A 25,932-nucleotide genomic window follows, 5' to 3' on the forward strand; every position below is an offset into this window, starting at 1 on the left:
GAGAGGTATGGTAAATAAATAAAACATTTTTTATATTTACTCCATAAGTCACCTTATATACATGTAAGGGTGTAAACAAATAAAAATATAAGTAAAGTGGAGGTATGGTAAATAAATAAAACGTCTTTTTATACTTACTCAAAAGGTATGGTAAATAAATATAAATATAAATAAACTAGACGTATCGTAAATAAATAAAACCTCTTTTTATATTTAGTCCATAACCCTCGTTCTATTTATGAAGGCTCAAGAAAGAGGTTTTATTTAAGTGAATCCTATGGTCCAAATACCATATTTGTAAAAGAGGTATGGTAAATTAATAAAAATATAAATAAACGAGAGGTATGGTAAACAAATAAAACATTTTTTTATATTTACTCCACCTTATATTTACGAACACTCAAAAAATGGGTTCTATTTAGGTGAAACCTATGGCCAAAATACTATGGGACAAATACCATGGACTAGATTGTTATTAATACCATGCAAAAATCCATTATTAACCCTAATATTAGAATTAATAAAAATAAAAATGGCACATGGTATTGACCCATGGTATTCACCAAAATGGCACATGGTATTGACCCATGGTATTCACCAAAATGGCACATGGTATTGATCCATGGTATTCACCTGGAATGTAGCCTATTTAAATGGGGGAATTAAACCAGCATGTAGCCTATGCTAAGATTCACTAGGACTTTACAAAGTTTTATTATTTAGTGAAAGACTCGCCAAGATCTTACAAGATTTTATAATTGAGTAAAATATTCGCCCTAGTGAGAGATTCGCCAAAAAATTATATATACATATTATATTATTAATAAAATCGCCTTCCATTTTTCCTATATACCATGGAGATTCGCCCATTTATTATATTTATAAATTTAGGGGGGTTCTTAAAATTTTCCCTGGTTGTAGTCGTACTATAGAAGAATAAATATGGTTATGAAAAACCCATTGCCTTCTTTAGCTAAGTACTGAGGGATGCTAAGCTCAAATATAACATCTTGGAGAAACAAGCCTATGCTCTAGTCAAAGCTTTGAAGGCATTTTGAGTGTATGTGCTACAGTCAGAAATCACAACATTTGTCCCAACGAATGTTATAGATCTAACCTAGAACTATATGTTAATATAAATAAACCCAAGAATAACAAGATCGAAATAGATAGAAATGATTCACTTTATTAATCAAAACCATTAAGGTAGGGCAACACTATACATTCACTCCTTAAGGAAGGAGAACACTCCACAAGCCATATGCCTGTTCATACAATATTCCTTGACATCTCTCAATGGGGAGTCTCTAGCCTCTATATAGGCCTCATACATACAATACCATGGGTCATTACCATGGTTCCCTCAATACCATCTATCTAATACCATGGGCCCATTACATTATTACTAACTACTTGTGGTCCCTTACATGATATGGGTTAACCACCTTATTTATTACTATGGCCCATCCCATTATTACATTATTCCCTTGGTTACCTCCCTTTGTATCTCATATTATCCCCCCTAGGTATACTACATTCCACCCCCCTTAACATGTTTCGTCCCCGAAACATGGGAAGAACACAAATAATAAGATCTACTCAAAAGAGTAGTCCACTGGTACCATGCACATGCATCTAGCCATCTAAGAGAAAGGTGAACCCTCGATCTCATTGGTGCCTCGCTCACTTGAAATGGAAGTTGACCTTGGTAGCCCTTTTGCGTTGATGTGTAGTAGGTGGATCTTCACTCCTCTCTATCTATCATGCGGGGGTTGTTGTCCTTGTGGCTAATTCGTTGCCATCTTGTTGGTTGTTTTCTTACGGGGTGATGTGGGTGGTGATATGTTGAAGTGTTAACCAACGATGTATCTTTCTTTAATTCACCACCTAATGGAGCCTGATGGGTATCTGGTACCTATTGTGGTGCCTGTTGTTGTTTCTTATCTTTCAATATTACTTCAACCACTGAGTCCCCCTCTGATGTAACATTTTCTGCTTCAGCCTCTACCTGTTTTTCTGGTACCTGGTTTGATGTTTGTGTGTGGTTGTCGACCATCAATGGCTCATCATTTGATATGTCAGTTCCTGAAACATTTTCTGCTTCAGCCTCCGTGGACTCTACCTGTTTATTGATGGAAATATCCTATAATGTAATTTTCTTCTTTTTATACTAGAGCTTCAGGAATTTCTTCGGCACATTAATATTGATAGTACCCACGGATTCCATCCAAGGATATCCCAAAACAACATCCATGTTATCCATATCTTAAGTATAAAAATCACCATGTAATACATACTTATCCATAGAAATCTTCAAATCCTTATAAACTTGAACATCCTCATCATCAACCTGTGTGTTTTCAATGTGTTTTGCTAGAACTTGCAATTTTTTTGCTAAATTAACATTGATAAAATTATGCTGACAATTAGGATTTATAGACACAATGATCTTCTCCTTCTGAATGAATCCATGAACCTGCAATAATGATATATTAGTATAAAATATCCCCTTACATGTCTCATTCTTCTGTTTTCTAGAATGAGACCATTTGTCTAAAAGGACTTTTTCAATTCTTCATCTGACAGTTTGATCCATTGCTTGTTGTCAAATGAGCGCAACCATTTGGACGCCTCATCTTGGAAATTAAGCGGTACCATATCCTTCCAAAATTTCCCATATTTGAACATTTTTCTCTATATGAATTCTTCAATAGTAGGGCTATCATCTTTTCCTGTAAAATATAGCATCTCCATGAAGAGGGTTTGGGAAAAACTTACTTGGCGAAAATTTCAAATGGCCACAATTCCGTCAATACTGTTCAGAATCCATATTATGACCTATTTTCAGAAATGGAACAACCATTCTGCATCTTCCCATGTGGTAAAAATCCCGATCTACGCCCTGGAATTTTAGATCCGCGCTGCAACTGTCCCGCCGTCACAAAAAAATTCTGAAAAAGAAAGCACTGATTTTAAATCAACGATATCTCCCTCATCCGGACTCCGATTTGACTGATTTTTTTTTTTTGAACTTGGGTATCTTTTCACATACAATCTAGATCTGCAATTAGATTCTGTATATTTTTCACCAGAACATACAAATATGCTCTGTAAACTCGCCGCCCTGAAAAATGTCTGCCACCTAACTGTGTTTTAAATCAACAATATCTCCCTCATCCAGACTCTGATTCGGCCTATTTTTTTTTTCAAACTGAGTATTTTTCCACCAAAAACCCAGATATGCACTTAGATTTTACAAATTTTTCCCCAAACCATATAGATTTGATCTGCAAACTCGCCGCCCCAAAAAATGTCTACAACACCATTGATTTTTAAACCAACGATATCTCCTTCATCCGGACTCCGATTCGACCGATTTTTTTTTGAACTTGGGTATTTTTTCACAAAAAATCCAGATCTGCAATTAGATTTCACATATTTTTTACCAAAACATACAAATCTGATCTGAAAACTCTCTGCCCCAAAAAATTCCTGCAAAAATAACAAAAAAAATATTCTCCACTTTGCCCAAGAAAGTGCTCTGATACCACTTGTTATAGATCTGATATGAAAATATAAGACAATACAAATATACCTAAGAAATAACAAGATAGAAATAGATAGAAATGTTTCTTTATTGATCAAACCCTTAAGGTAGGGCAACACCACACATTCACTCCTTAAGGAAGGAAAACACTCCACAAGCCATATGCATGTTCATACAATAATCCTTGACATCTCTCGATGGGGAGTATCTAGCCTCTATATAGGCCTCATACATACAATACCATGTGTCATTACCATGGTTTCCTCAATACCATCTATCTAATACCATGGGCCCATTACATTATTACTAACTACTTGTGGTCCCTCACATGACACGGGTTAACCACCTTATTTATTACTATGGCCCATCCCATTATTACATTATTCCCTTGGGTACCTCCCTTTGTACCCCATATTATCCCCCCTAGGTATACCACAACGAAAGTAGTCAAGGATATCCTTGTGCAAGGAGACAGTGAAGGAAAAAGGGCTAGGTGGATAGCAAAGATACAATATGAGTTAGACATAAATCCTACTAATCTCATAAAAGGCCAGGGGTTGGCCAAGATTTTGTCAGAATCTAACTACCAAGCTTTGGGAATAAACATGATAACAAAGGAAGACAGAACAAAATTTCAGTAGAATGGGATTAAAAAAATAGAGGAAAAAATATGTGCTAAATATGAGGGATCACCCTGGTATAAGAATATCATCCATTATCTCTTATTCCTGATGTTCCCACTAGGGTTGGATAAATCCAAATACAGGACATTGAGACTACAAGCTCAAAAGTATATCATATCCAATGGTCAACTCTACTAGAAAGACCCAATGGGAGTTTTGTTGTCATGTTTGGTAGAAGGTGAAACTCATAAAGTGATTGAGGAATTTCATGGAGGAGATTGTGGAGGTCATTACAGCTGGAATACCACAACTCACAATATCCTCAAGGCAGGATTCTACTTGCCTACACTGTTTGGAAATGTTCATTTACAAGTCAGGTCATATAAGAAGTTTCAAGTCTTTTCTAAGAGACAAAAAATTTCTCCTCTTCCCCTGATCCCAATGCATGTGGAATAAACCTTCAAACACTGGGGAATAGACTTCATAGGAGAGATAAACCCACCTTCAAGTGGCCAACATAAGTGCATATTAATGGCCACGGATTATTTCACCAAGTGGGTAGAGGCCATCCCAACCAGAAACGCTACAGACTCAATGGTAATAAAGTTTATGGAGGAAAACCTATTATCGCGTTTTGGTTGCTCTACCAAAATCATCACTGACAATGCTCAAGTATTCAAGTCTGAAAAATTCACTAGATTCTAGCAGAAATTCAATATCATCATTAATAACTCCACTACCTACTATCCTCAAGGAAAAGGTTTAGCTGAGTCCTCAAACAAAAATATGGTGAGAGTGCTGAAGAAGACCATCAACAAAAAATAGAGGAATTGGGACACCCATTTGAAGTTTTCACTTTGTGCTAACCGAGTGACTCCTAAACATTCCACTGGAGAATCACCTTTCAAGCTAGCATATGGTAAATCTGCAGTATTCCTGATCCAATTAGCAATTCCAGTGGTGAAGTTACTACAAGAAGCTGAGGAGGAGCCAAGTGCTTTGACACGAAGGATAAACCAATTGGTTGAGATTCATGAAAATAGGGAACATGTGGGGGATAAATTGGAAAATTACCAACAGAAGATGAAATCCTTGTTTGACAAAAAGGCCAAGGATCGACCTCTTCAACCAAGAGATTTAGTTCTTTGATGGGACGTATGACGAGAAGAAAAAGGTAATGACAGAAAATTTGATTCACTTTGGTTTGGCCCTTTCAAAATTTCAGAAGAAAAAGGAAATAATACATACCTACTCGAAAATCTGGAAGGTGAATCATTGGAGCTGCCAGTAAATGGTCAGTTCCTCAAACTCTATTTCCATAGTTAAAGGTACCTATATTTCACTCATTGTAAATACTGGAGTGTACATTGTAATTATCATATGAAATTTCCAGTTTTCTGTTTAAAATTTCACTTTCACAAAATTTTCACTTGTTCAAAAAGACTCCATGCCCAAAAAATAGAATTTCACAGACTACAGGTTCTCGACGCATTGTAATCCAATGCCCCGTCCCCAGATGGAGCCAATGTTTTCACCTTCTGCAAAAAGAGTTTCAGTTGTACAAAGAGGGAAAAATAACAGAGACGTTTGGATCTAGCCTCCAATGCCACAGAAGCACTCAAAACTAAATCAGACCCTCTCCATTAGAAAGTGCTCTGAAACAACTTTACTATGGTATATAGAACTCCCAATATGGACTCCAGAATCAAAAGTTAGAGCAGATTGAAGGTTACCCTTGAAAACTCGAAAACTTGCAATCATCGATCGCCAATATCAGCGAGGTCAAAGGAAACTTGTGATCAACGATCGTCAATATTAGCGAGGTTAGAGGAAACTTGTGATCAACGATCACCAATATCGGTGAGGTCAGAGTAAAGTTACGATCAGCGATCGTCGATATCAGCGAGGCCAAAGAAAAATTGCGATCAACGGTCACCGATATCGGCAATCACATATCAGAGGTCCAAGGTACAGTGTATATCAACAATATGAGGTCCTATATTGGTGGGCTCACACATCGGAGGTTTGGGGTGAAATCAGCGATCAACGATCGCCGATATCACAAATCGGTGATCACGGGGTTTCAAAGTACAATAAAATAGCAAAAGAATTTCATCGATTAGTGATTAGTGATCAGGCATATCGGTAGAGTGAAATCAGTGGTCACAACAGCGTTGGGCATGTCACAAATCTACAATCGGTGGGGTCCTGTACACAATGCAATCGGTAGTTGGTGACCAGGTTGTATTGCATATCGGCGATCAACATTTTCAAAAGTGTCAATCCTAATGGAATTGAGATGTGTGATATACAAATAACGCTTTCAGTGTTAAATCACTGGGAAATTTGTTGTTAGTGTAAAAATCTTGGGAAAGGATGAAAACGGTTTACAAAGGATTCCAGCAAAAAACCAAGGGCAAGCGGGCCTTTTCTCTCTCCTCTAGAAGTCCATGTGGCGGAGTACTATTGGTCCTGATAAATCCACATGGCATATGATGTCATCATGACGTAGCAATACGAAGGACACATGGCATGTAGATCTTGCATTTTCAAGGGTCCAAATGGGGCATATCTGGGTGACACGTGTCACCACTTAGGAAGCAACACTTGGCGGAGTGATGGCATCACTAATCAGAGATCGACGTTCATAGGATGAGGCATGTTGTTGCATCAAAGTTAAAACCCTAATTTTGATCTGCTGATAAAGGGTCTCCGATACAATGGTTGGCCCGCGGCCACATAAAGAGCTGACCAACCAAGGTCTAAGCACAAAGGATGATCGACGATCGTAGGTTTCTAGAGGATGCACCAAGGACGTTGATAGGAAATCATCGATTTTTCGCCTCTGATATTTGGTCAAGAACTCGGTCATAGCCTTCGGTCATATGATGAAGAAATACTTAAAGGGGTCAAAGAAAAAGGTGCTTAAAGAGATCAGTGTTCGCAGTTTTACAAAGTTTGTCCAGTTTAAAGTTCCCGAACAGCTTGAGCTCCAATACAACTGTATAACTATTTCACAGGGCATATATGGCTCCGATAGTGTTCTGCATGATTTCTAGAGGGACAGACGAGTTGGCAGCAGTGTTCAGGATATGTCATGGCCACGATGCGGAACCACTTTCAGGTTCCTGTAAGTGTAGAAGTGAAATTGTTAAGACCAAAATCGACAGGGAACTGGCCGAGAGAGCATGAGGCATAATGTAGCAGAGGCGTGGTTGGACCAAAGGCCAGCAAAGAGAGTGGCATGGAAATATTTTTACAGGACCATCATTTCAGTTCACTTGTTAGTTATGTTTTGTTGATTTTGATTGTTATTGTTAATCTGTTTTATTTTCAATAAAATTACCTTTTTGTTGTAATAATTGGAGGCGACAGAGCCTACACGCCAAGACAACTAGTCATGTCGACCGCTAGAAGCTATGGATTGAGATATTTTGTAAATAATTTCCATGTTCTCCCTCTCCTTATAAAAGGGAGGAAGAAACACTTAGAAAAGGTTATGAATCCTAAATATTAACTACATGTTATTTTTGAGATTGTATGACTTCAAGATTTTCATCTTTCAGAATATTAATGAAATGGTGGTGATTCCTACCTTCGAGTACTACAGTTTTTTTTTTTTTTGAATCAGACTACTTCTATTATTGATACAAAAATTTTACAAAGAGGCGGCAGCCTCTTGAGGTCTAGCCTGGATATTGGCTATCTCGCATGATGGATTTGAAAGATAGTCCATATAAACTAAAAACAGACCGCCTGAGACTAAACCCGAACTATCATAACAAAACGCATACTGACTGAGGTTCCAAAACTGCTGAACATAAGTAAAACTATTGACTCAAACTGTTGACATAGATAGTAAACCATTAAACAAAGACAGAAAACCACTGAGCATATTCTTTGACCAAACACTATGATTCCAAAAGAAGACGACACCCAGATCAGGTATCATGAGCATAGGAGGGCGATTCTTCCACAATTCGGCAACCATAACTGGAGAGGTCGTCCTCGTCAGAGGAAAGGCCCTTATCATTTGGCCAACGCCCATCGTCTAGAGGATTTGAATGCGCCATAGCAGGCTGAGCCAGGAGAGTAGAATTTTTAGCTACTTGACACTGCTGGCGTTGATTCTGAGATGTGCTTGGTAGATCTTTCATCTTCTGCTCTGAAGTATCACACGGAGTTGCACCAGCCCCATCTGCGATGCCTTCACTGAGCTGAATCGTGACAGTAGCGATGAAGGAGTGGTTGCTTAGCCTGCAGGGGATTTGAAAGCGGGCCGAGTGATCATGAGAATGATGAGGATTCGAAATTGTAGCCCGTTTTCCCTTGCCACGGCCACGACCACGACCACAACCACGAACAAGATGACTTTCAGTTGTAGTGTCCTCGGAGGAGGAAGAGGCATGGAGCAGGGGCCGACCACGAATTCCTCCTCTGCGGCAACCCATTCTCTGTCTCAGGATGGTCATTATGCCCAGAGAATGGAGAGAAGAACAGATAGCAGTGCTGGGCTGAACAGGGTCAACGAGAAGGGGGAGATTTGACTGGATAATCAGAGAATTAGGAGAGCTGGAGAGCTTACAGAGGAGGAGAACGCTGAAGGGGCAGAGGCGTTCCAGTAAAATCTTAACAGAAGGTGCATCACGAGCCTGAATACCTTGGATATCTGAAACCTCCACCGGACAGAGCTTTGCACCTGCGTGGAGGCCGAAAATGCGAGAGGAGGGAACAAATCTGAGTTGGGTATGTGCCATCGATTTAATGCTGGAGAACCTGTGGGGAATGTCAAACCATAATAACTCGGCTTTGAATGAACTCGGCAGAGAATTGAATGCCATCTGCAGGTGGAACCAGGTGGCACGAGGCGTACTCCACGCGCCGACTGCTCCCGCCGCCATCTTCCGATCATCTGACCTATGCACCCGCATCCGGGAGGGATAGATCTTGTTGCACCAGCATAGTGCATTCTTGTTTGAGTTGCTCATCATCAGATCTATTGAGAGGCCCAGAGAAGAATGGGAGTTGTTTATCAGACCCCTGGTTAGCCAGTCTATCAGCTACTTTGTTGGCAGATCTCCAGACATGCTGGAAGGTGACACTGTGGGGAGACCTGAGCCAATCTTCAATTTGCTCTAGTCTGCTTAGGAGACGCCAACTAGAGGCGATTTTTCCAGTAGAGGTGCCTAATTGAATCCAAGAAACCACTTCAATGAGGATCTGTGAGTCCCCTTCTATCACTAGCGGGAAGAAATTTTCAGTTGTAGCTATGCATATACCCTTCCATAATCCTTCCAACTCAGCTGCATTGTTGGTATCTCTACCTATCGAGCCATGATAGATGTGAAGAGCCGAGCCCTAAGCTGTTCTGAAGATGCCTCCATATCCAGCCGGCCCTGGATTACCCTTGGCAGCACCATCAAAATTTAATTTTATTGTCTGGGTGACAGGAGGAGACCAGTGATGGGGGGATTCAGGATGAATGGAGGGAGTAGGGGTGGAATGAGCAGAGAAGGTGAGATTCAGATTCCAATTATCCCAAACTTGGCATTCCTGAGGAGTGGATGGCATGTCCGAGTTATGCCAGAGTTTCAGAGCCAGAGTTTCTTGAATGTTCTGTTTAAGAAGAAGCCAAAGGGAGTCCAGGGGTGAATGGAGATTTTTAAAGATCCTGTTGTTCCGCTCCTTCCATAGGATCCAATAGACAAAGCCTGGGATGAGGATCCATAGGGAGTTGAGGACCGGGCTCTGGAAGGGTTGCTGAGGCCAATTTCTGATAGTATTAGTAATGTTGCCTACTTGTCTTCCTGATCTTCTGTTGCATAGGGCGATCCTCTCCCAAAGATTAGCAGCTAGCGGACAGGTATCCAAAAGATGCACAATGGTTTCTGGATGGAGGTTACAATTGGGGCATCTGGAAGGCCCAATGAAACCTCGCTTTTGAAGATTATCCCAGGTGAGGACTCGCTATTTGCTCAAAAGCCACAGAAATATGGAGACTTTTGGCCATATGCTTGGATGCCAGATCCTGTCCCAAAGCTGATATTTTGCTAGCTGTTTTGGATGATAGAGAATTAGGTATGCCTCCTTGGTGGTGAAAGTTCCTTTTTTTGTGTATCCCCAGCGGATTTTGTCCCTTTGATTCGAGAGTTTGATTTTCCTTAGTGCAAGCTCTTGATCAATCTCTTCATAGGTTTCCTCTTGCCAGTTGGCTTGCCATGTATCTGCTGATCTCCATTGTTGATAGCCTTGAAGGGAGTGCTGCTGCCAGAATTGATACACCTGGTTTTGGTCACTGTGTTGCATGGTAGCTTGCCATTTGGGTTTGTGGAAGAGAGCTGCAAGTTTGGGGAGCTGCTACCAGGAGTCCTCCCAAAATCTTGCTGTGGTACCAGAGTGTATTTCCCAAAAGCTGTGCGCTTGAATGAAACCACTATGTTTTCTAGCAGCATTCCAGATTAACGAGCCTAGGTTGGTGATGCTTATACGAATTAGCTCCTCCAGGGGCCTTCCTGGAGTATACTTGGCATGCTAGATGCGAGCCCAGGGAGAGTGCGGATTGGAGACCCATTTCCACCAGATTCTGGCGCCCATGGTGTTGTTGCTGTGGAGGGGGTCCCTTAGACCAATTCCGCCAGCTGACTTTGGTAAGCAAGCCTCAGTCCATTTGACAAGCGCCCATTTTCTATTGAGACCTGTGGAACCCCATAAAAAATTCCTCTGAAGATTGCGGATTTTCTTCAGAACCCATTTGGGAGCTGCCAATGTGGAGAATAAATACAAAGGCATGGCTTGAAGAACTGATTTGATAAGAATGAGCCTGCTGGCGATGTTGAGAGAGCGAAAGGTCTAGGAGGAAAGTCTGGATTCTATCTTGTCAAGGAGAGTTCTCCAGGAGGCATGCTTGTTGGCTGAGATTATTAGGGGAGCACCAAGGTATTTCAAGGGAAGCGTGGCTAGAGGGAATCCCAAGATTCTGGAGATGTTCTTTTGAGTGAGGCTGGGTGTATTGAAGAAGAAGAGCTGAGATTTGGTAGCATTGATGGAGGTGCCTGAGGCTTCAGAAAAAAGATTAAGCAGGTCAAGGAGAGTAGAAGCTTCCTGAACATATGGATGGCCAAAGAGCATGGTGTCATCAACAAACTGTTGGTGCGAGAGGGGGGAAAGTCCATGGAGAGAGATGCCCTTGAGAGAGTGATTAGAAATAGCAGAGTGGAGGAGACGGCTGAGACCTTTTGCCATGAGCATGAAGAGGAACGGAGAAAGAGGGTCACCTTGGCGAATGCCCCTGGAAGGTCGGAAAGGCAAGGAGGGGGAGCCATTCAAAAGGATGGAATAACTGGGGGAGGTGATCAGATTCATAAGCCAACGCGTCCAGGTAGCATTGAAGGCAAAAGCTAAAATAATTTGATTAATGTAGGCCCAACTAAGTTTATCGAATGCTTTGGAAAGATCTAACTTGAGAATCATACCTGGCTTTTTTAGCACCTTAAGCGAGTGAATTACTTCATGGGAAAGAATGATGCCATCTAGTATCTGGCGCCCTTCAACATACCCTGTCTTCTCAGGAGAGATGAGAAGAGGGAGGAGAGGTTTGAGCCTGTTTGCCAATATTTTGGAGATAAGTTTGTAGATTAAGTTACAGAGAGCGATGGGCCTGAATTTATCAGGTGTACTGGAATCTTCCACCTTAGGCACAAGCGCTGTTACACAGTAATTTGTCACTGCCTTCCTGTCAGTCACCCTGCTGTGCCAAGAATTCACAATCACTAAGTTCCTGCTTCTTGAAATGGCCCAAAAACCAATTTTTCTAAAGTTTTGTTCATCAGCGCGTCTGTTCTTAAAATATCCGCGATGACTGGCGCCCTGTGGTGTATTCCGTGCGCTGCCAGCTCGGAAGGACATCACTTTTCCGCGCTGGTCGACAGCGCGCCTTTCCCGTGTACTTCCGCGCTGACATGACTGTCCCAGTTATTGAGACGCGGCGACAACGCGACAGTTTCTTAATAATCCGCGCTGATCCAGTTTGGGCGAATTTGTTCAAATAGCCAGCCTTCCAGATAATTCCAGGCTTGGTTGTTAGCTTTGTGAATGTCGACTCCTTTCTATGGCATGTCTGTTCGACCCTTTGCAACAACTTCCCTTGAAGATAAGCTCATCTTTCCACCCTTTTAGGAGACTCCTTCTCCTATATAAACTCCCACCATTACCATGAGCAGCTGGTTAGACATAGCTTGGAATAGCTTGGATTGTACAGAGCTTGTAGTGCTCAGATTGCTGCTACTATAGGTTTGGTGTGCTAGGTGTGGAAGTGATTGATTGCTTAGGGAAGGTTGTTTTGTGTTGCTTGTCTTGTGAGAGAGAGTCATTTGTCTTGGGAGAATCATCCTCAAAGGTGAATGCTTGAGATACATGCTGACTGGCCCCTCCTGAGAAGGTTACCGACGTCAGAACATTTGGTTGTACTCTTCTCTATTCTGATTAATAATAGATGACTGTTATTATTGTTCCATTCTCATTTGTCTATGCTATGGTTAAATGTGAATTACATCTTTTCTGACCGATGTATAGTTGCTTTTACTAGATTTCACACTTGCGTTTGTTTCCCCTTCGTGTGTGCAGGTATCTATTCGCGGGGATCGCGGAGGATTGTGACCAGCCGAAGCGAAGGAGCGAAGGGAACATCTCTTCGTCAAATGATAGCGCAAGAATCCAAGTAGGTGCTCTTTACCTCTTGTTTAATCGTAATTAGGAACATGCATAGCAGCATTGCGTGATTGTTGCTAGACCCCTGCTGGGCTAGTAGGGATCGCCTCTATCCGTAGAGGGGATTTACCTCTCCAACAATTTGGCAACTCCGCTGGGGAGGTAAATCCCCTCTACGGATAGAGGCGATCCCTACTAGCCCAGCAGGGGTCTAGCAACAATCACGCAATGCTGCTATGCATGTTCCTAATTACAATTAAACAAGAGGTAAAGAGCACCTACTTGGATTCCTACGCTGTCGTTTGACGAAGAGATGTTGCCTTCGCTCCTTCGCTTCGGTTGGTCACAATCCTCCGCGATCCCCGCGAATAGATACCTGCACACACGAAGGGAAAACAAACGCAAGCGTGAAATCTAGTAAAAGCAACTATACATCGGTCAGAAAAGATGTAATTCACATTTAACCATAGCATAGACAAATGAGAATGGAACAATAATAACAGTCATCTATTATTAATCAGAATAGAGAAGAGTACAACCAAATGTTCTGACGTCGGTAACCTTCTCAGGAGGGGCCAGTCAGCATGTATCTCAAGCATTCACCTTTGAGGATGATTCTCCCAAGACAAATGACTCTCTCTCACAAGACAAGCAACACAAAACAACCTTCCCTAAGCAATCAATCACTTCCACACCTAGCACACCAAACCTATAGTAGCAGCAATCTGAGCACTACAAGCTCTGTACAATCCAAGCTATTCCAAGCTATGTCTAACCAGCTGCTCATGGTAATGGTGGGAGTTTATATAGGAGAAGGAGTCTCCTAAAAGGGTGGAAAGATGAGCTTATCTTCAAGGGAAGTTGTTGCAAAGGGTCGAACAGACATGCCATAGAAAGGAGTCGACATTCACAAAGCTAACAACCAAGCCTGGAATTATCTGGAAGGCTGGCTGTTTGAACAAATTTGCCCAAACTGGATCAGTGCGGATTATTAAGAAACTGTCGCGCTGTCGCCGCGTCTCAATAACTGGGACAGTCATGTCAGCGCGGAAGTACACGGGAAAGGCGCGCTGTCGACCAGCGTGGAAAAGTGATGTCCTTCCGAGCTGGCAGCGCACGGAATACACCACAGGGCGCCAGTCATCGCGGATATTTTAAGAACAGACGCGCTGATGAACAAAACTTTAGAAAAATTGGTTTTTGGGCCATTTCAGGAAGCAGGAACTTAGTGATTGTGAATTCTTGGCACAACAGGGTGACTGACAGGAAGGCAGTGACAAATTATTGTGTAACAGATGCCCCCTAAAGCATGAAGACCGAGAGAGTGGGAGGGGTGAAATGCTTTACAACACATGCCGAACTGGAACACCACCAGGAAGGACCGAAAATCTCTGATAATCAAGTACATGCAGTCTAGGCATGGGTGCAGCCATCCAAAAGACATGCGAAAATGGTCTGTGGAATGGACACAGCCACCCAGCTAAAGAGACCCAAAGAATGATAAGGTATGGTCGCAGCCATCCATGAAGACTCAGGTATGGGCGCAGCCATCCATCAATGAGTCGTGTAATGATCATCCACAAAATCGCAGCCTGGACCGTAACAGACAGGGATCCAGGGTCTTGCGCTCCATCTCGACCCGAACAAAGTACAAGTCCAGGCATGTGAATACAGGAGTTGAAGTCGAACATGCATGAACATCGTCTGATTACCAGTCAATGATGGAAACTGTTAACAGACGCGAGAGGTACCACCAATAATGACAATGGCCCTCAAGGTACTATAGGTACAATCCGTGGCGTGTGAATCAATGAGCTGGTGTCGAACACCCACGGAATCATTCGATCGGAGGCCAGTGATGTAAGCCTGACGTCGAACACGAAGAACCTGCCATTGAGGCATGCAGGCTCCAAGGCACCTGAAGGGAGTCTCTAAGTCACCTTCCCGGATAATGAGTTGGAGTCGACGGGAAAGGACCTTGATCGAAGGTGGGCCATGATGTTTCCCACATCATCGACGCGAGACAGAGGTAAAATAGTTTGTGTGAGATAGCAGACGAGGTTGTATTGTTGCAGAGGTCAACTTCTCTTGAACATATGGCGGCACTAAAACGGGTTTGGCAGTACTTGGCATCAAAGGAGCAGAGGATATGGTGATGATGGCAATGAGCAAATGAGAGACCAAATAGGATAACCCAAACCCATGGAGGCTAGTGAAAACAAGATGAGATGGCCCCACCCAGACACGAAGCAGTGAAGTGCCATGTTCAAGAGCGACGTACTGCCGACACGACTGTAATCATAGTTCCATTTTCCCCACCATTTCTGGCAGGTACCCCGATTATTTTTGGATGACAAGCTTGACGGGGATAGCATATGCTTGATGTGCATCATTTCGACAATACCCGATGTCATTAAGTTTTTAACGAGCCTGAAAAAGGAAAAACTCGGCATCTTTTCTTGTTTCAAGAGTCTGAAAAGATCGCGGAAAAGGAGACTCCAGGGGGGTCCTTTTTCGTACAGTTGTGTCTCTCGAGCCCGAAAAAGTATAAAACCATGCTCGAAAGAACCGCCCGATCATTACGACCGAGGAGTACTTTTCGTAGATAGTGCCTTCGACCCGAAAAAGTAAAAAAGTGGTCGAAAACACGTCGTTTTAGAGCCGATATCGAGTGCGAAACGACAAACACCCGGCAATCTTTTTAGTTCAACGGTCGAAAAAGAGCTTAAAATGACCGCCTTCCGTTCCTTTTAACGAGCTGAAAGGAGGCTCGGCTATCTTCTCTCGTTTAATGTCGGAAAAGAGCTTAGAGACGACATATTTGGGGACCAAATGCACGGAGAACCATCACGACCAAGATGGTTTATCCGAACCTGCACAAGAGCACTACCCGCATAAATCCATTCGATATGTGTAAAAAATATATTAAAACATGCATTCGATAAATCTAGGGCTAAAGTCATGGAAAAAAGCGGTAGAAACCCAAAAATACGGTCATTTGTGAGTTTTTACTATAAATAGGGGGGTGAGAAATCATTTTTACCATTTTACCATTTTGGGACGTGAAGGGCGTGGAGAAGCTAGAAAGTTGACGGAGTGATTTCCAGCCCGTACGAACACCATTCCTCGAACCCTTTCTTCCAGGTAGGTTCTCCTCTCCTTGCCCTGCATTTTGATCATATTTGGTAGGATTTTAGCGGTCGAATTTGCATAATTGGGCGAATTCTTGGCACGTGGATGCGCTCTCGGTCAGCGCGGATATCCCACGCGGGTCCGCGCTGGCCGAATTAGGACAAAATGCGGCCAACTTCGGGTCAGCGCGGAAAACCCATGTTCTTCCGCGCTGACCTTGAAAAATAACAAAGGGCGGCCATGGCCAGCGCGGAAATTTTTTTTTGTTTCAATTTGAACGTAAAAAATTCCATGCCAGCACTTCTAATTTCTTTTCATGGCTTGTGCAGGACATAATGGCTTTCCAATGGCAGGAAAGAGTGCACGATGTCGAAGATATAGCTGCTTGGGCAAATGTGGATTGCTGTAATGCCATGCGGGCTTGCGGTTTCATGAAGTTTTTCCTCACACCGCGCCTAAGAGCTCAGCATGATCTCCTCGAGCTACTGATCAGGGCATGGAACCCGGTGGATGGGAAGTTCACCATCCGGGGCCAAGATATTGAATTTGACCACATGGATATCTTCTTTCTGACTGGGTTGTCACGCCGGGGGGCGAGGCCCATCATAGAGGGACAACGACCTGGCGACGGTCCTTTAGATGATCTCATGGCTCGAGTATGCCCGGAGGCTGAGAAGACGCGGAGTGGGAAAGTAGCAATCCCCACAGTGGGAAACATAGTCCTTCGCACCATCCTGTTCATGGTGACCCGGGCAGCGGGAAGCATGGCCAACCACGAGGCTTCGAAGACCCACCTCATGCTAGCTCTCGATTGCCTTGAGCCTACAATGTTTGATTGGGCCACAGCAGTGACCAACAACATGAAGAGGCAGCTGAGCAACTGTCGTCGCGGGGAGATGAAGCAGTTTGGCTATGGGTCTATCCTGGTCCCGCTTATTCTAGAGCGAGTGCCAGCCATGCGGCTGCAGGCGATGGCAGTGGATGCTCCTAGGGATCCTCGGGAGACGAGGGCCACACGATGGGCTCGTATCATGCCACGCGGAGGTGGTGGCCGCCCACATAGCTGGGGAGCATTCTTCCAGGACTGGCTGGATCAGCAGGTTATCTTCGTGGAGGACTGGTCATACGCGGGCATGGATTTCCGCAATGACCCTGATATGGTGCTGCCCCCAGGTGAACAATGGGATGATGCAGGTACAACACTTTGACTTTTGAGTTTTGCAATGTTTTTTAATTTTTTATGTACATGTCTTAATAAATGTCATGGTATGCAGATGTGGGGCCCACTAGACCAATTGGCCTGGCTGCCACGACACGGAGAGAAGGACAGGGAGCTGGGGCCTTGGCCTTAGTCCCTCCAGGGATTGACACGTCAGAGACTGTGGCTCGCAACCTTGAGGGGTTGGTGGAGGGAGTGCCTGACTACCAGGGGGTCGAAGAGGTCCCCTTAGAGCATCAGATCCATACAGTGGGGGTGGAACCCAGGGTGCACCGCCTTCTGAGGCGGGTAGCACGAGCAGCTGTGTACTACAGAGAGCATCATCCGGCTGAATAGTTACCTAGGTTTTATTTCCACTGTTATTTTGAGACACATGACTCAGATGTACTGAGATTTTGGACATGTACACTTATTTTTGAGCGCCTTAGTGCGCCACACGATATATATATATATACATACCGGCTTTTTAGATGGACCATTGTTACATGTGATGATGTCTTGTTTATGTTATGCAATTGTTCAGTACAATTGTGATCTTATGTATGAATTTGCATGACACATGACCCATGGATTTTATATTTTTTAATGCAAGCTTAAAAGCACACACAGCACGCATGCAAACTATGCTTGAGAAAATTAACGTATGCTTATTCTTAGATGGATCTTTTACATATGATGATGTGTTTTATATGCTATGCGACTGTTCGACACACATGTGATCTAATGTATCTACTTGCATAACAAACGACCCATCGTGAAATATGCACCTATTTTATTTTTATGAAAGCTTGAAAACACACATGATAATCACGTATGCAAACTATGCTTTGAACAATGGATTTTATTTTTGATGCAAGCTTAAAGGCACGTATATACATGCAAACTATGCTTGATGGGAAAGGAACGGGCATGCCCCCAGCATCGTGTCTCAATTCGAGGTACATGCCCCCCAAGCTTCAAGCCATTGAAAATGGTTTGAAGGTTGACAAAATGGTTTTTGCGCTCGAATTGCACGAGCTTAGGTTTCATTGTTTTAACGAGGTTGAAAAAGAACTATCCTCGGAACGCCTTGTTTCATTTTTTAGCGAGCTTGACACAAGACAAGGAACTGTGCTCCATCCAGACTTCATCATAATGAACGGGAAGTGGAGGCCTCCAAGAAAGTGGCTTCGGAGGGAAGGCCAGCATCTCGGAAATCAGGACCTAATGCCCCCAGGACACTATGGATGATGGTGTCATCACTGGGTACGGGCACGGGGTGGGTGGCCACGTAGTTGATTTGCGGTGAGGCAGATGCAACGTGTGGATGAAAACGAGGAGGGAAAGACGAATGCGCGGGAGGGGCTTGTGGACGAACGAACGATAATTGATCGAATGTCACGATTCTTCCGTCGTGTGGAAAGCAGACCACACGGAAAAGTGAAGAAACAAGGGCTCCCATGGCATACACATAATCACGACCAAGGAGAAGACTGAAGTCTAAAGAAGCTTGGGTAACTAAGATGTCTATATAGACAGTCTTGCCTCCCAAAGTAATAGGGAACTTCGGGAGGATCCCTAAAGGCTGACTCGTTCCTCCGTCAAACGCGGTGAGATGCGGTGCGACAGGTAAAAGCGATGGGGAACCCAAAGCTCGCCAAGTAGTAACGGGCATGAGACTAACCGATGCTCCTTCGTCTAACACAGTGCCGGGCAGCGCCTTATTGCAAGCATAGGCGGTGACCCAGAAAGGCACATGGGATGGAAGGGGAGGGGCAGTCAAACGACTCCAATCAAAGGAGATGACCGAACTACTTGGTGGGGGAACCATATGGTTGCCCCCCTGCTCGGAAAGAACCGAATCTAAATTCTCCGGAGAGGTTTCAGGAGAACCTTTATCAAGCTCAGGAGAATCCAAGGAGACGAGAAGAACATGAGAATTTTGCTCTTCCGAAACAGAGTGGTTGAGAGGAGGTGAACTCGAATCAACACCCTTTCCAACCAATGGCGGGTCTGGAACAGGCTGGGAACAGCCAGGTTCGGGAAGAGGGGCCTGGACGATAGGAGAATCTGAAGCGATCTCTTTGTGAACAGGGGCGCGATCTACAGCTGTAGAAAGACACTGATAACCAGCGGGAAATGGATTCGGAGGAGCAGCAAGACTTTCCAACACAGCAGAGGCTTTATCCATGAGTGGACAAAGGTGAAGGGGATGTTTGCCTTCACAAAGTCGGCAGGGGATTCGAAGCTTCCCTTTCTCCTGACCATTCCCAACTGATGAGGTAACATCGCCATGATCATCAGTGGACGATGGAGGGCGGGCCGGATCGTGAGACCAAACCTCTAATACCCTGGGAATGCCAGGGCAATCACGAAGGAGATGGTCCCCCTTGCATAATCGACAAGGAAACTTAACCTTCTGCGGAGGAGCAGAAGGTGACCCGACTTCAGGTATACTGGAGGGGACAGCTGGACTTGAGAGGGGGATTGTGTGTGTAGGCTCTCCCTTAGGGGACTTCTCCTTCTTGGTCTTCCTCTTCTTCTTCTTAGCCGCCTGGTTACTCACATCGAGAATTTCACCAGGCGAAGTACAAGAGGACGACGTAGAAGTAGGCGTCGAAGGGGAGAGATCCACCTTAGGATCAACATGATGTTGTTCAGGTGGAGGGACTGATGGACTAACAGCCGATACGGTAGGGACCAAAGAGGTTGAAAACAACCACACAGGCAACCTGACAGTTAACCCAGGTAGGGACAACGTCGCCATACGGAGCACCAACATTCCCAAGGGGAGGGAATTGTCCTGGATTCCCACCAGAGGGGGAACCTGGGTTAGTGAACCCCGGAAAAGTTGCCATAGCAAACGAAAACGAAACCTACTCAAGCTAACGCACACAAGATCTAACCAGGTGATGTTATCATGGCCAAATTGATTTTAAGACACAAGAACCAAACTTGACCTTTTCATGTTTGAGGAGTCGAGAAAAGGACGAAAAGATGACTCCAGTCTCCTTCGAATGTTTAATGAGCATGAAGTGACAAGACGCTCACAGGCACCTTTTCATTTAGGGAGTCCGAAAAGGATCAAAAGTGACTGCTCTGGAGACTCTAGGTATAAGGTTTACCAAGCAACCCGTAAAACTGCTTATACACCTCAGCAATCGTATGAGAGCCAAGGACTTTCCGTACTGCAGTCAATCTTCCCGAATGCTGTGTTCGGTGTGTTACGGTTCACAAGGCGGCAAACTCGGCTTCCTATGGATAAAGGATAAAAGCCTAATGGGGTCTCCCTATATACGCGACGGTACATGGGAGCACAGTCCGTGTTAGACCACTATCGAGTCACAGAAGGAGGAATCACCCAACCTAATGTGAAACAACAGTGACTATGTTTAAAGACGCCGGAACACGTCTCTGACCTAGACCTCTAGATATTTGCGTTTAGTTCCAATGCGTTTTTAGATTCATTTGGTTCATTTTACAGTTGATCTTGAGATTAAGTTTCGATTTCAAGCTCTATCGTATGTTCTCTCACAATTACCTAGATGCAAACTACATGCCAAAGAATTTCATTTTGTTCGATGAATTCTAGCTATGAAAGGGCAAAGAATTTTGACCAAACAAAACAAATAAAAGCAAACAAGCAACTTAATGCAACTAAAGCGAGGAAAGGAAACTTTTTCTTTTGAAGATGCAAATCAACGAAATGTTCTTTTCCTTTTCAATTTTTTAAAGCAAAGCTACTAGTTTGATTTCCTTTCAATGACACAAAGCATCTAAATAAATTTGGAGGAACCGGAACACCAAGCAAATTACTTAATGAAAGCACACAAAGTTCCCGAAACACCCAACAAAAGCTTCCAAATCAAAGGAAAACTAAGTTCTGCACGAGCTATGTGATCTAAGCTCGGCAAGACAAGCAAGGATTGCAAGTAAGGAGGAAGCGAAAACCACTCGGAAACACAACCCAAAACACTCCAACAATCACTGAACAAGTGCATAAACAAATCTGAAATCGGCTGGTCAAACAAGCGAACAAGATTCCTACGGTAGGCTTGACACACACACGGCCTCTAGATGTCCTAGGGCTAGAGTGCGAAATCAATGGAGAAAAGCGAACACCCGAAGGATGAGAGTCACAACCAGTCAATTAGAGACTCAACACAATTCAGCAACTATAAGAGTAATGATGAAAACACGGACCAAGCAGCGAAAGCAAAAGGGAAGGTATTGGCAAAATTAAAAAACTGATCAAAACAGAACCCTATGGAACCAAACTCCGTAATCAAGTAGTTCAGAGTTCAGACAGTGAAAAGAAAGTCATAAAACAGGTGGAGAGAAGAAGGGATAGTCACAGCAAGAGGTTCAGGAGGCCAATTTGGTCAAAAATGAACTTTACAGGATCAGCACGGGTAGCCTTCAGCAACTCGGCGCTGACAGGAGGAAGCCTGTAGCAACTTTGCGACGTCAGCGCGGAAGGACAGGGATAAAGCGCGCTGTCTCGGAAAAACGAGGTCAGCGCTGAAAGAAGCCACACAGACGCGATGACACAAATCACAAAGAATCGGGGGCGCGATGTCAGCGCGGAAGGACACGAATAAAGCGCGCTGTCTCTGAAAACGAGGTCAGCGCGACTGTTAGACGTACAGACGCGATGGAAAGGATACCAAAGGCACAGGGGCGCGATGTCAGTGCGACTGTTCTGAATTAAAACGCGCTGAGAGTAAAAACAAGCAAAGCCAAAGCAAAAACTTCCCAAACCAAAGGCAAGAGTCTTTTAACAATTAAGATACTTCCCAGAAGTACCCAGAAAGTTTATAAGCAGAGAGACAATCCCAAAATCTCGGAAAAGGGACCAATCAAAGTCAAACACAAAAGTGGACTCAAGAGACAAAAAGGCTGAATCCCCAGCGGAGTCACCAAGTTGTTGGAGAGGTAAATCCCCTCTACAAATAGAGGCGATCCCTACTAGCCCAGCAGGGGTCTAGCAACAATCACGCAATGCTGCTATGCATGTTCCTAATTACGATTAAACAAGAGGTAAAGAGCACCTACTTGGATTCCTGCGCTGTCGTTTGACGAAGAGATGTTGCCTTCGCTCCTTCGCTTCGGCTGGTCACAATCCTCCGCGATCCCCGCGAATAGATACCTGCACACACGAAGGGGAAACAAACGCAAGCGTGAAATCTAGTAAAAGCAACTATACATCGGTCAGAAAATATGTAATTCACATTTAACCATAGCATAGACAAATGAGAATGGAACAATAATAACAGTCATCTATTATTAATCAGAATAGAGAAGAGTACAACCAAATGTTCTGACGTCGGTAACCTTCTCAGGAGGGGCCAGTTAGCATGTATCTCAAGCATTCACCTTTGAGGATGATTCTCCCAAGACAAATGACTCTCTCTCACAAGACAAGCAACACAAAACAACCTTCCCTAAGCAATCAATCACTTCCACACCTAGCACACCAAACCTATAGTAGCAGCAATCTGAGCACTACAAGCTCTGTACAATCCAAGCTATTCCAAGCTATGTCTAACCAGCTGCTCATGGTAATGGTGGGAGTTTATATAGGAGAAGGAGTCTCCTAAAAGGGTGGAAAGATGAGCTTATCTTCAAGGGAAGTTGTTGCAAAGGGTCGAACAGACATGCCATAGAAAGGAGTCGACATTCACAAAGCTAACAACCAAGCCTGGAATTATCTGGAAGGCTGGTTGTTTGAACAAATTCGCCCAAACTGGATCAGCGCGGATTATTAAGAAACTGTCGCGCTGTCGTCGCGTCTCAATAACTGGGACAGTCATGTCAGCGCGGAAGTACACGGGAAAGGCGCGCTGTCGACCAGCGCGGAAAAGTGATGTCCTTCCGAGCTGGCAGCGCACGGAATACACCACAGGGCGCCAGTCATCGCGGATATTTTAAGAACAGACGCGCTGATGAACAAAACTTTAGAAAAATTGGTTTTTGGGCCATTTCAGGAAGCAGGAACTTAGTGATTGTGAATTCTTGGCACAACAGGGTGACTGACAGGAAGGCAGTGACAAATTACTGTGTAACAAGTGCTATGAAAGTGGAGTTGAGAGAGGGGAGGATCGAGTGCATCACTCTTGCTTCTTCCACAAGTTCCCATACCTCTGTTTTGATGTGCTCCCAAAAAGCGTGGAAAAAATTTGCTGTAAAGCCATCTGGTCCTGGCGCTTTGCCGTCTTTTAATTGAGATAGTGCCTCCTCCATTTCCTACATTGATATTGGCTGGAGCAGCGTTTGGTTGTGGTCCTCCGTGATGATCTTGGGTATGTGCTGCGTGATGGCTTGTATTGCCTGTGTTCTGCTCCCTGGGGGTTCTTTCAAAATGTCCTGAAAGTGCTCTTTGAATGCTTGTTCTATTTCTTCATGCTTTTCCAGACGTTCTCCGTGTTTGTTATTGATAAAGGCAATGTGGTTATGCATTCTCCTTTGAACTGTGGTTCTATGAAAGAATTTGGTGTTTTTCTCTCCATCCTTGAGCCATCTGACCCTTGAATTTTGGCACCATAGCGTTTCTTCTTGCTTCCTTCGAGTTTCAATCTTGGTAAGGAGCGACTTCTCCTATTGCGCATAATCTTCAATTCTTCCCTCATAGATGATGCGCTGTTGCAGGGTGTTCATTTGCTCCTCCAGCATCTTCTGATGATCAAAAATATTTCCAAACTGGGTATGATTCCAGGATTTGATCACTTGTTTGAGAAATTTTAGCTTTTGCTGGAACTGGTACATTTTGGCTCCTTCTGGGGGATTGTAAGATTTCCAGGCATCGATTACCACATCTTTGAAGTTAGGATGTGAAAACCAAAATTCTTCGAAGCGAAAGGGTCTATTGCTCCTGACACCCGGACGCAGCCATTGTAACATTATGGGCCAGTGATCGGAGCCTGCTTGAGGCAAGATGGAGGCATGAAAGTATCCCCCCATGTGAATGGCATTATCTGTCATGAGAAATCGGTCCAATCTGGAAGCGATTTGCTGTGAACCTCTTCTTTTATTGGACCATGTGAAAGTGCCATTGGATGTCTGAAGATCCATCAATTGATTCCGGTGAATGAAGTCTTTGAGGCTATAGCTGTCTTCATCCAACCTCTGACGTCCCCCTGTCTTTTCCTCCAGAGAGGTAATGATATTAAAATCACCCCCACATATCCAGAAGGGAAAGCATCTGTTTGCGTTGAGTTCCGAAAGAGTTTCAAGCAGATCCATTTTTCTCTGAAGATCTTGCGGAAAATACACGTTGGATAGATGACCATGGCTTTTGGTACCAATAAGGTGGAAGGTGGATTGTATGAAGAAATGGGAGGCATGAAAGTCCTGAAGGTAGAGTTCTTGAAGATTCCATATAATTGCGAGCCCTCCAGAAGCACCAGAGGCATCCACTGAGACTGACCTGCACCCTGGCCATGCTTTATTTAGTATTTTTTCTAGAACTGTACTGCTACATTTTGTTTCTTGAAGGAAAATTATAGATGGTCTATCCTGCTGAATCATTTTTTTGATCATCCTGTGTTTTGCAGGGCTATTGAGCCCTCACACATTCCATGAGACGAGCTTCATGGGGAACAGTGGGGAAGAGTTTTGTAGAACTTGGTCAGCTTGGGGAATCTACCAGAGTCCACCAACATTTCTCCGAGAATAATAGTCCGCTGCAAATCTGTTTTTCGCCCACGTTTCTTTGTCTCCTTCAAGATTTTCCTTCCATCCCAAGGACTGCCTGCTTGAATGCCTAAATATTTGTTATGCTGAGCTTTGGTTAACACTTCTTCTAATCTTTCTATCTCCCGAGTATGTATTTTACTATATTCCTTCTGTCTACATGCTGCTTCCAGCTTCAGTATGTCCAGACCTGCCAGGTCCACACTCTCTGGTTCCTCCTCCATATGGATTGGTGTACTTTGATCTTCCTCTTTTGAAGGTTGTGGCATGCTCAATGCCAGAGCTATGTCTAACTCCATGTTGGATGAAGGTGGAGCTGAGTCTTTGTCTGGAGAAGCATTGGATGTGGAGGCAGGGGCAATGGTGGCTTTGGAGGACTGAGGTATATCTGAAGATTTGGGCGAATGAGATGGCGATGAGGGAGAAGGATCTGAGAGGGGAAGCGAGGGGTTGTCATCTATGTTATCCGTTGTGTTCAGGATATCAAAACTGTTTCTGGTTAAAGGTTTCTTAAGATTCTCAGGATCCATTGGGGTTTTCTTAGCATGCCTTCTTATATTTGGGACTTTTGTGAAACCCTCAGCATCTTTGCTTGCTTCCATAACAGGAGTTTTGGACTGCAGATTCAGAGGACAGTCCCTGAAGAGATGGCCATGTTCATGGCACTTCCTGCAACGAAAGGGAATATGCTCGTAATCTATGGTTTGAACCTAGTCATAGTCATCATGAAATAAGCTTTCCGAGTCAGTCAGAGCTTTGGCTACATGTATGTGGACACAGATCCTGGCGTATGAGGTGTACTTCCGGCTTTTTGTTTCCTCTGCGACTTTGATGAAGACCCCCAGGCTATTACCTATGTTCTTCAGGATTTCCTCCTTCCAGTATTCCAATGGGAGAGAGTACATTCTGATCCATACTGGAGCCCAGTTAAAGTCTTCTTTGTCTGGATTTAACCTCTCAACCCAATCACGCAGGTACAGGCCAACAACATTTAAGAAGTACGGGCCACCCTCGAAGATGCACATTTTGTCCTC

General features: G+C 43.9%; 1 protein-coding gene across 1 annotated transcript; it reads right to left on the minus strand.

Moving 5' to 3' along the window:
* Nucleotides 1-23,803: 23,803 nt before the first annotated feature.
* LOC149267128 (uncharacterized) lies at nucleotides 23,804-24,448 on the minus strand. The gene has a single exon (XM_089410268.1). The coding sequence runs from the start codon at nucleotides 24,446-24,448 to the stop codon at nucleotides 23,804-23,806; it is 645 nt and encodes a 214-aa protein (XP_089266394.1).
* Nucleotides 24,449-25,932: the final 1,484 nt, after the last annotated feature.

Source organism: Pinus tabuliformis, chromosome 6 (assembly GCF_031772625.1).
Source record: "Pinus tabuliformis cultivar Carrire ecotype Pingquan chromosome 6, CPIR1, whole genome shotgun sequence".
NCBI classification, from domain to species: domain Eukaryota; kingdom Viridiplantae; phylum Streptophyta; class Pinopsida; order Pinales; family Pinaceae; genus Pinus; species Pinus tabuliformis.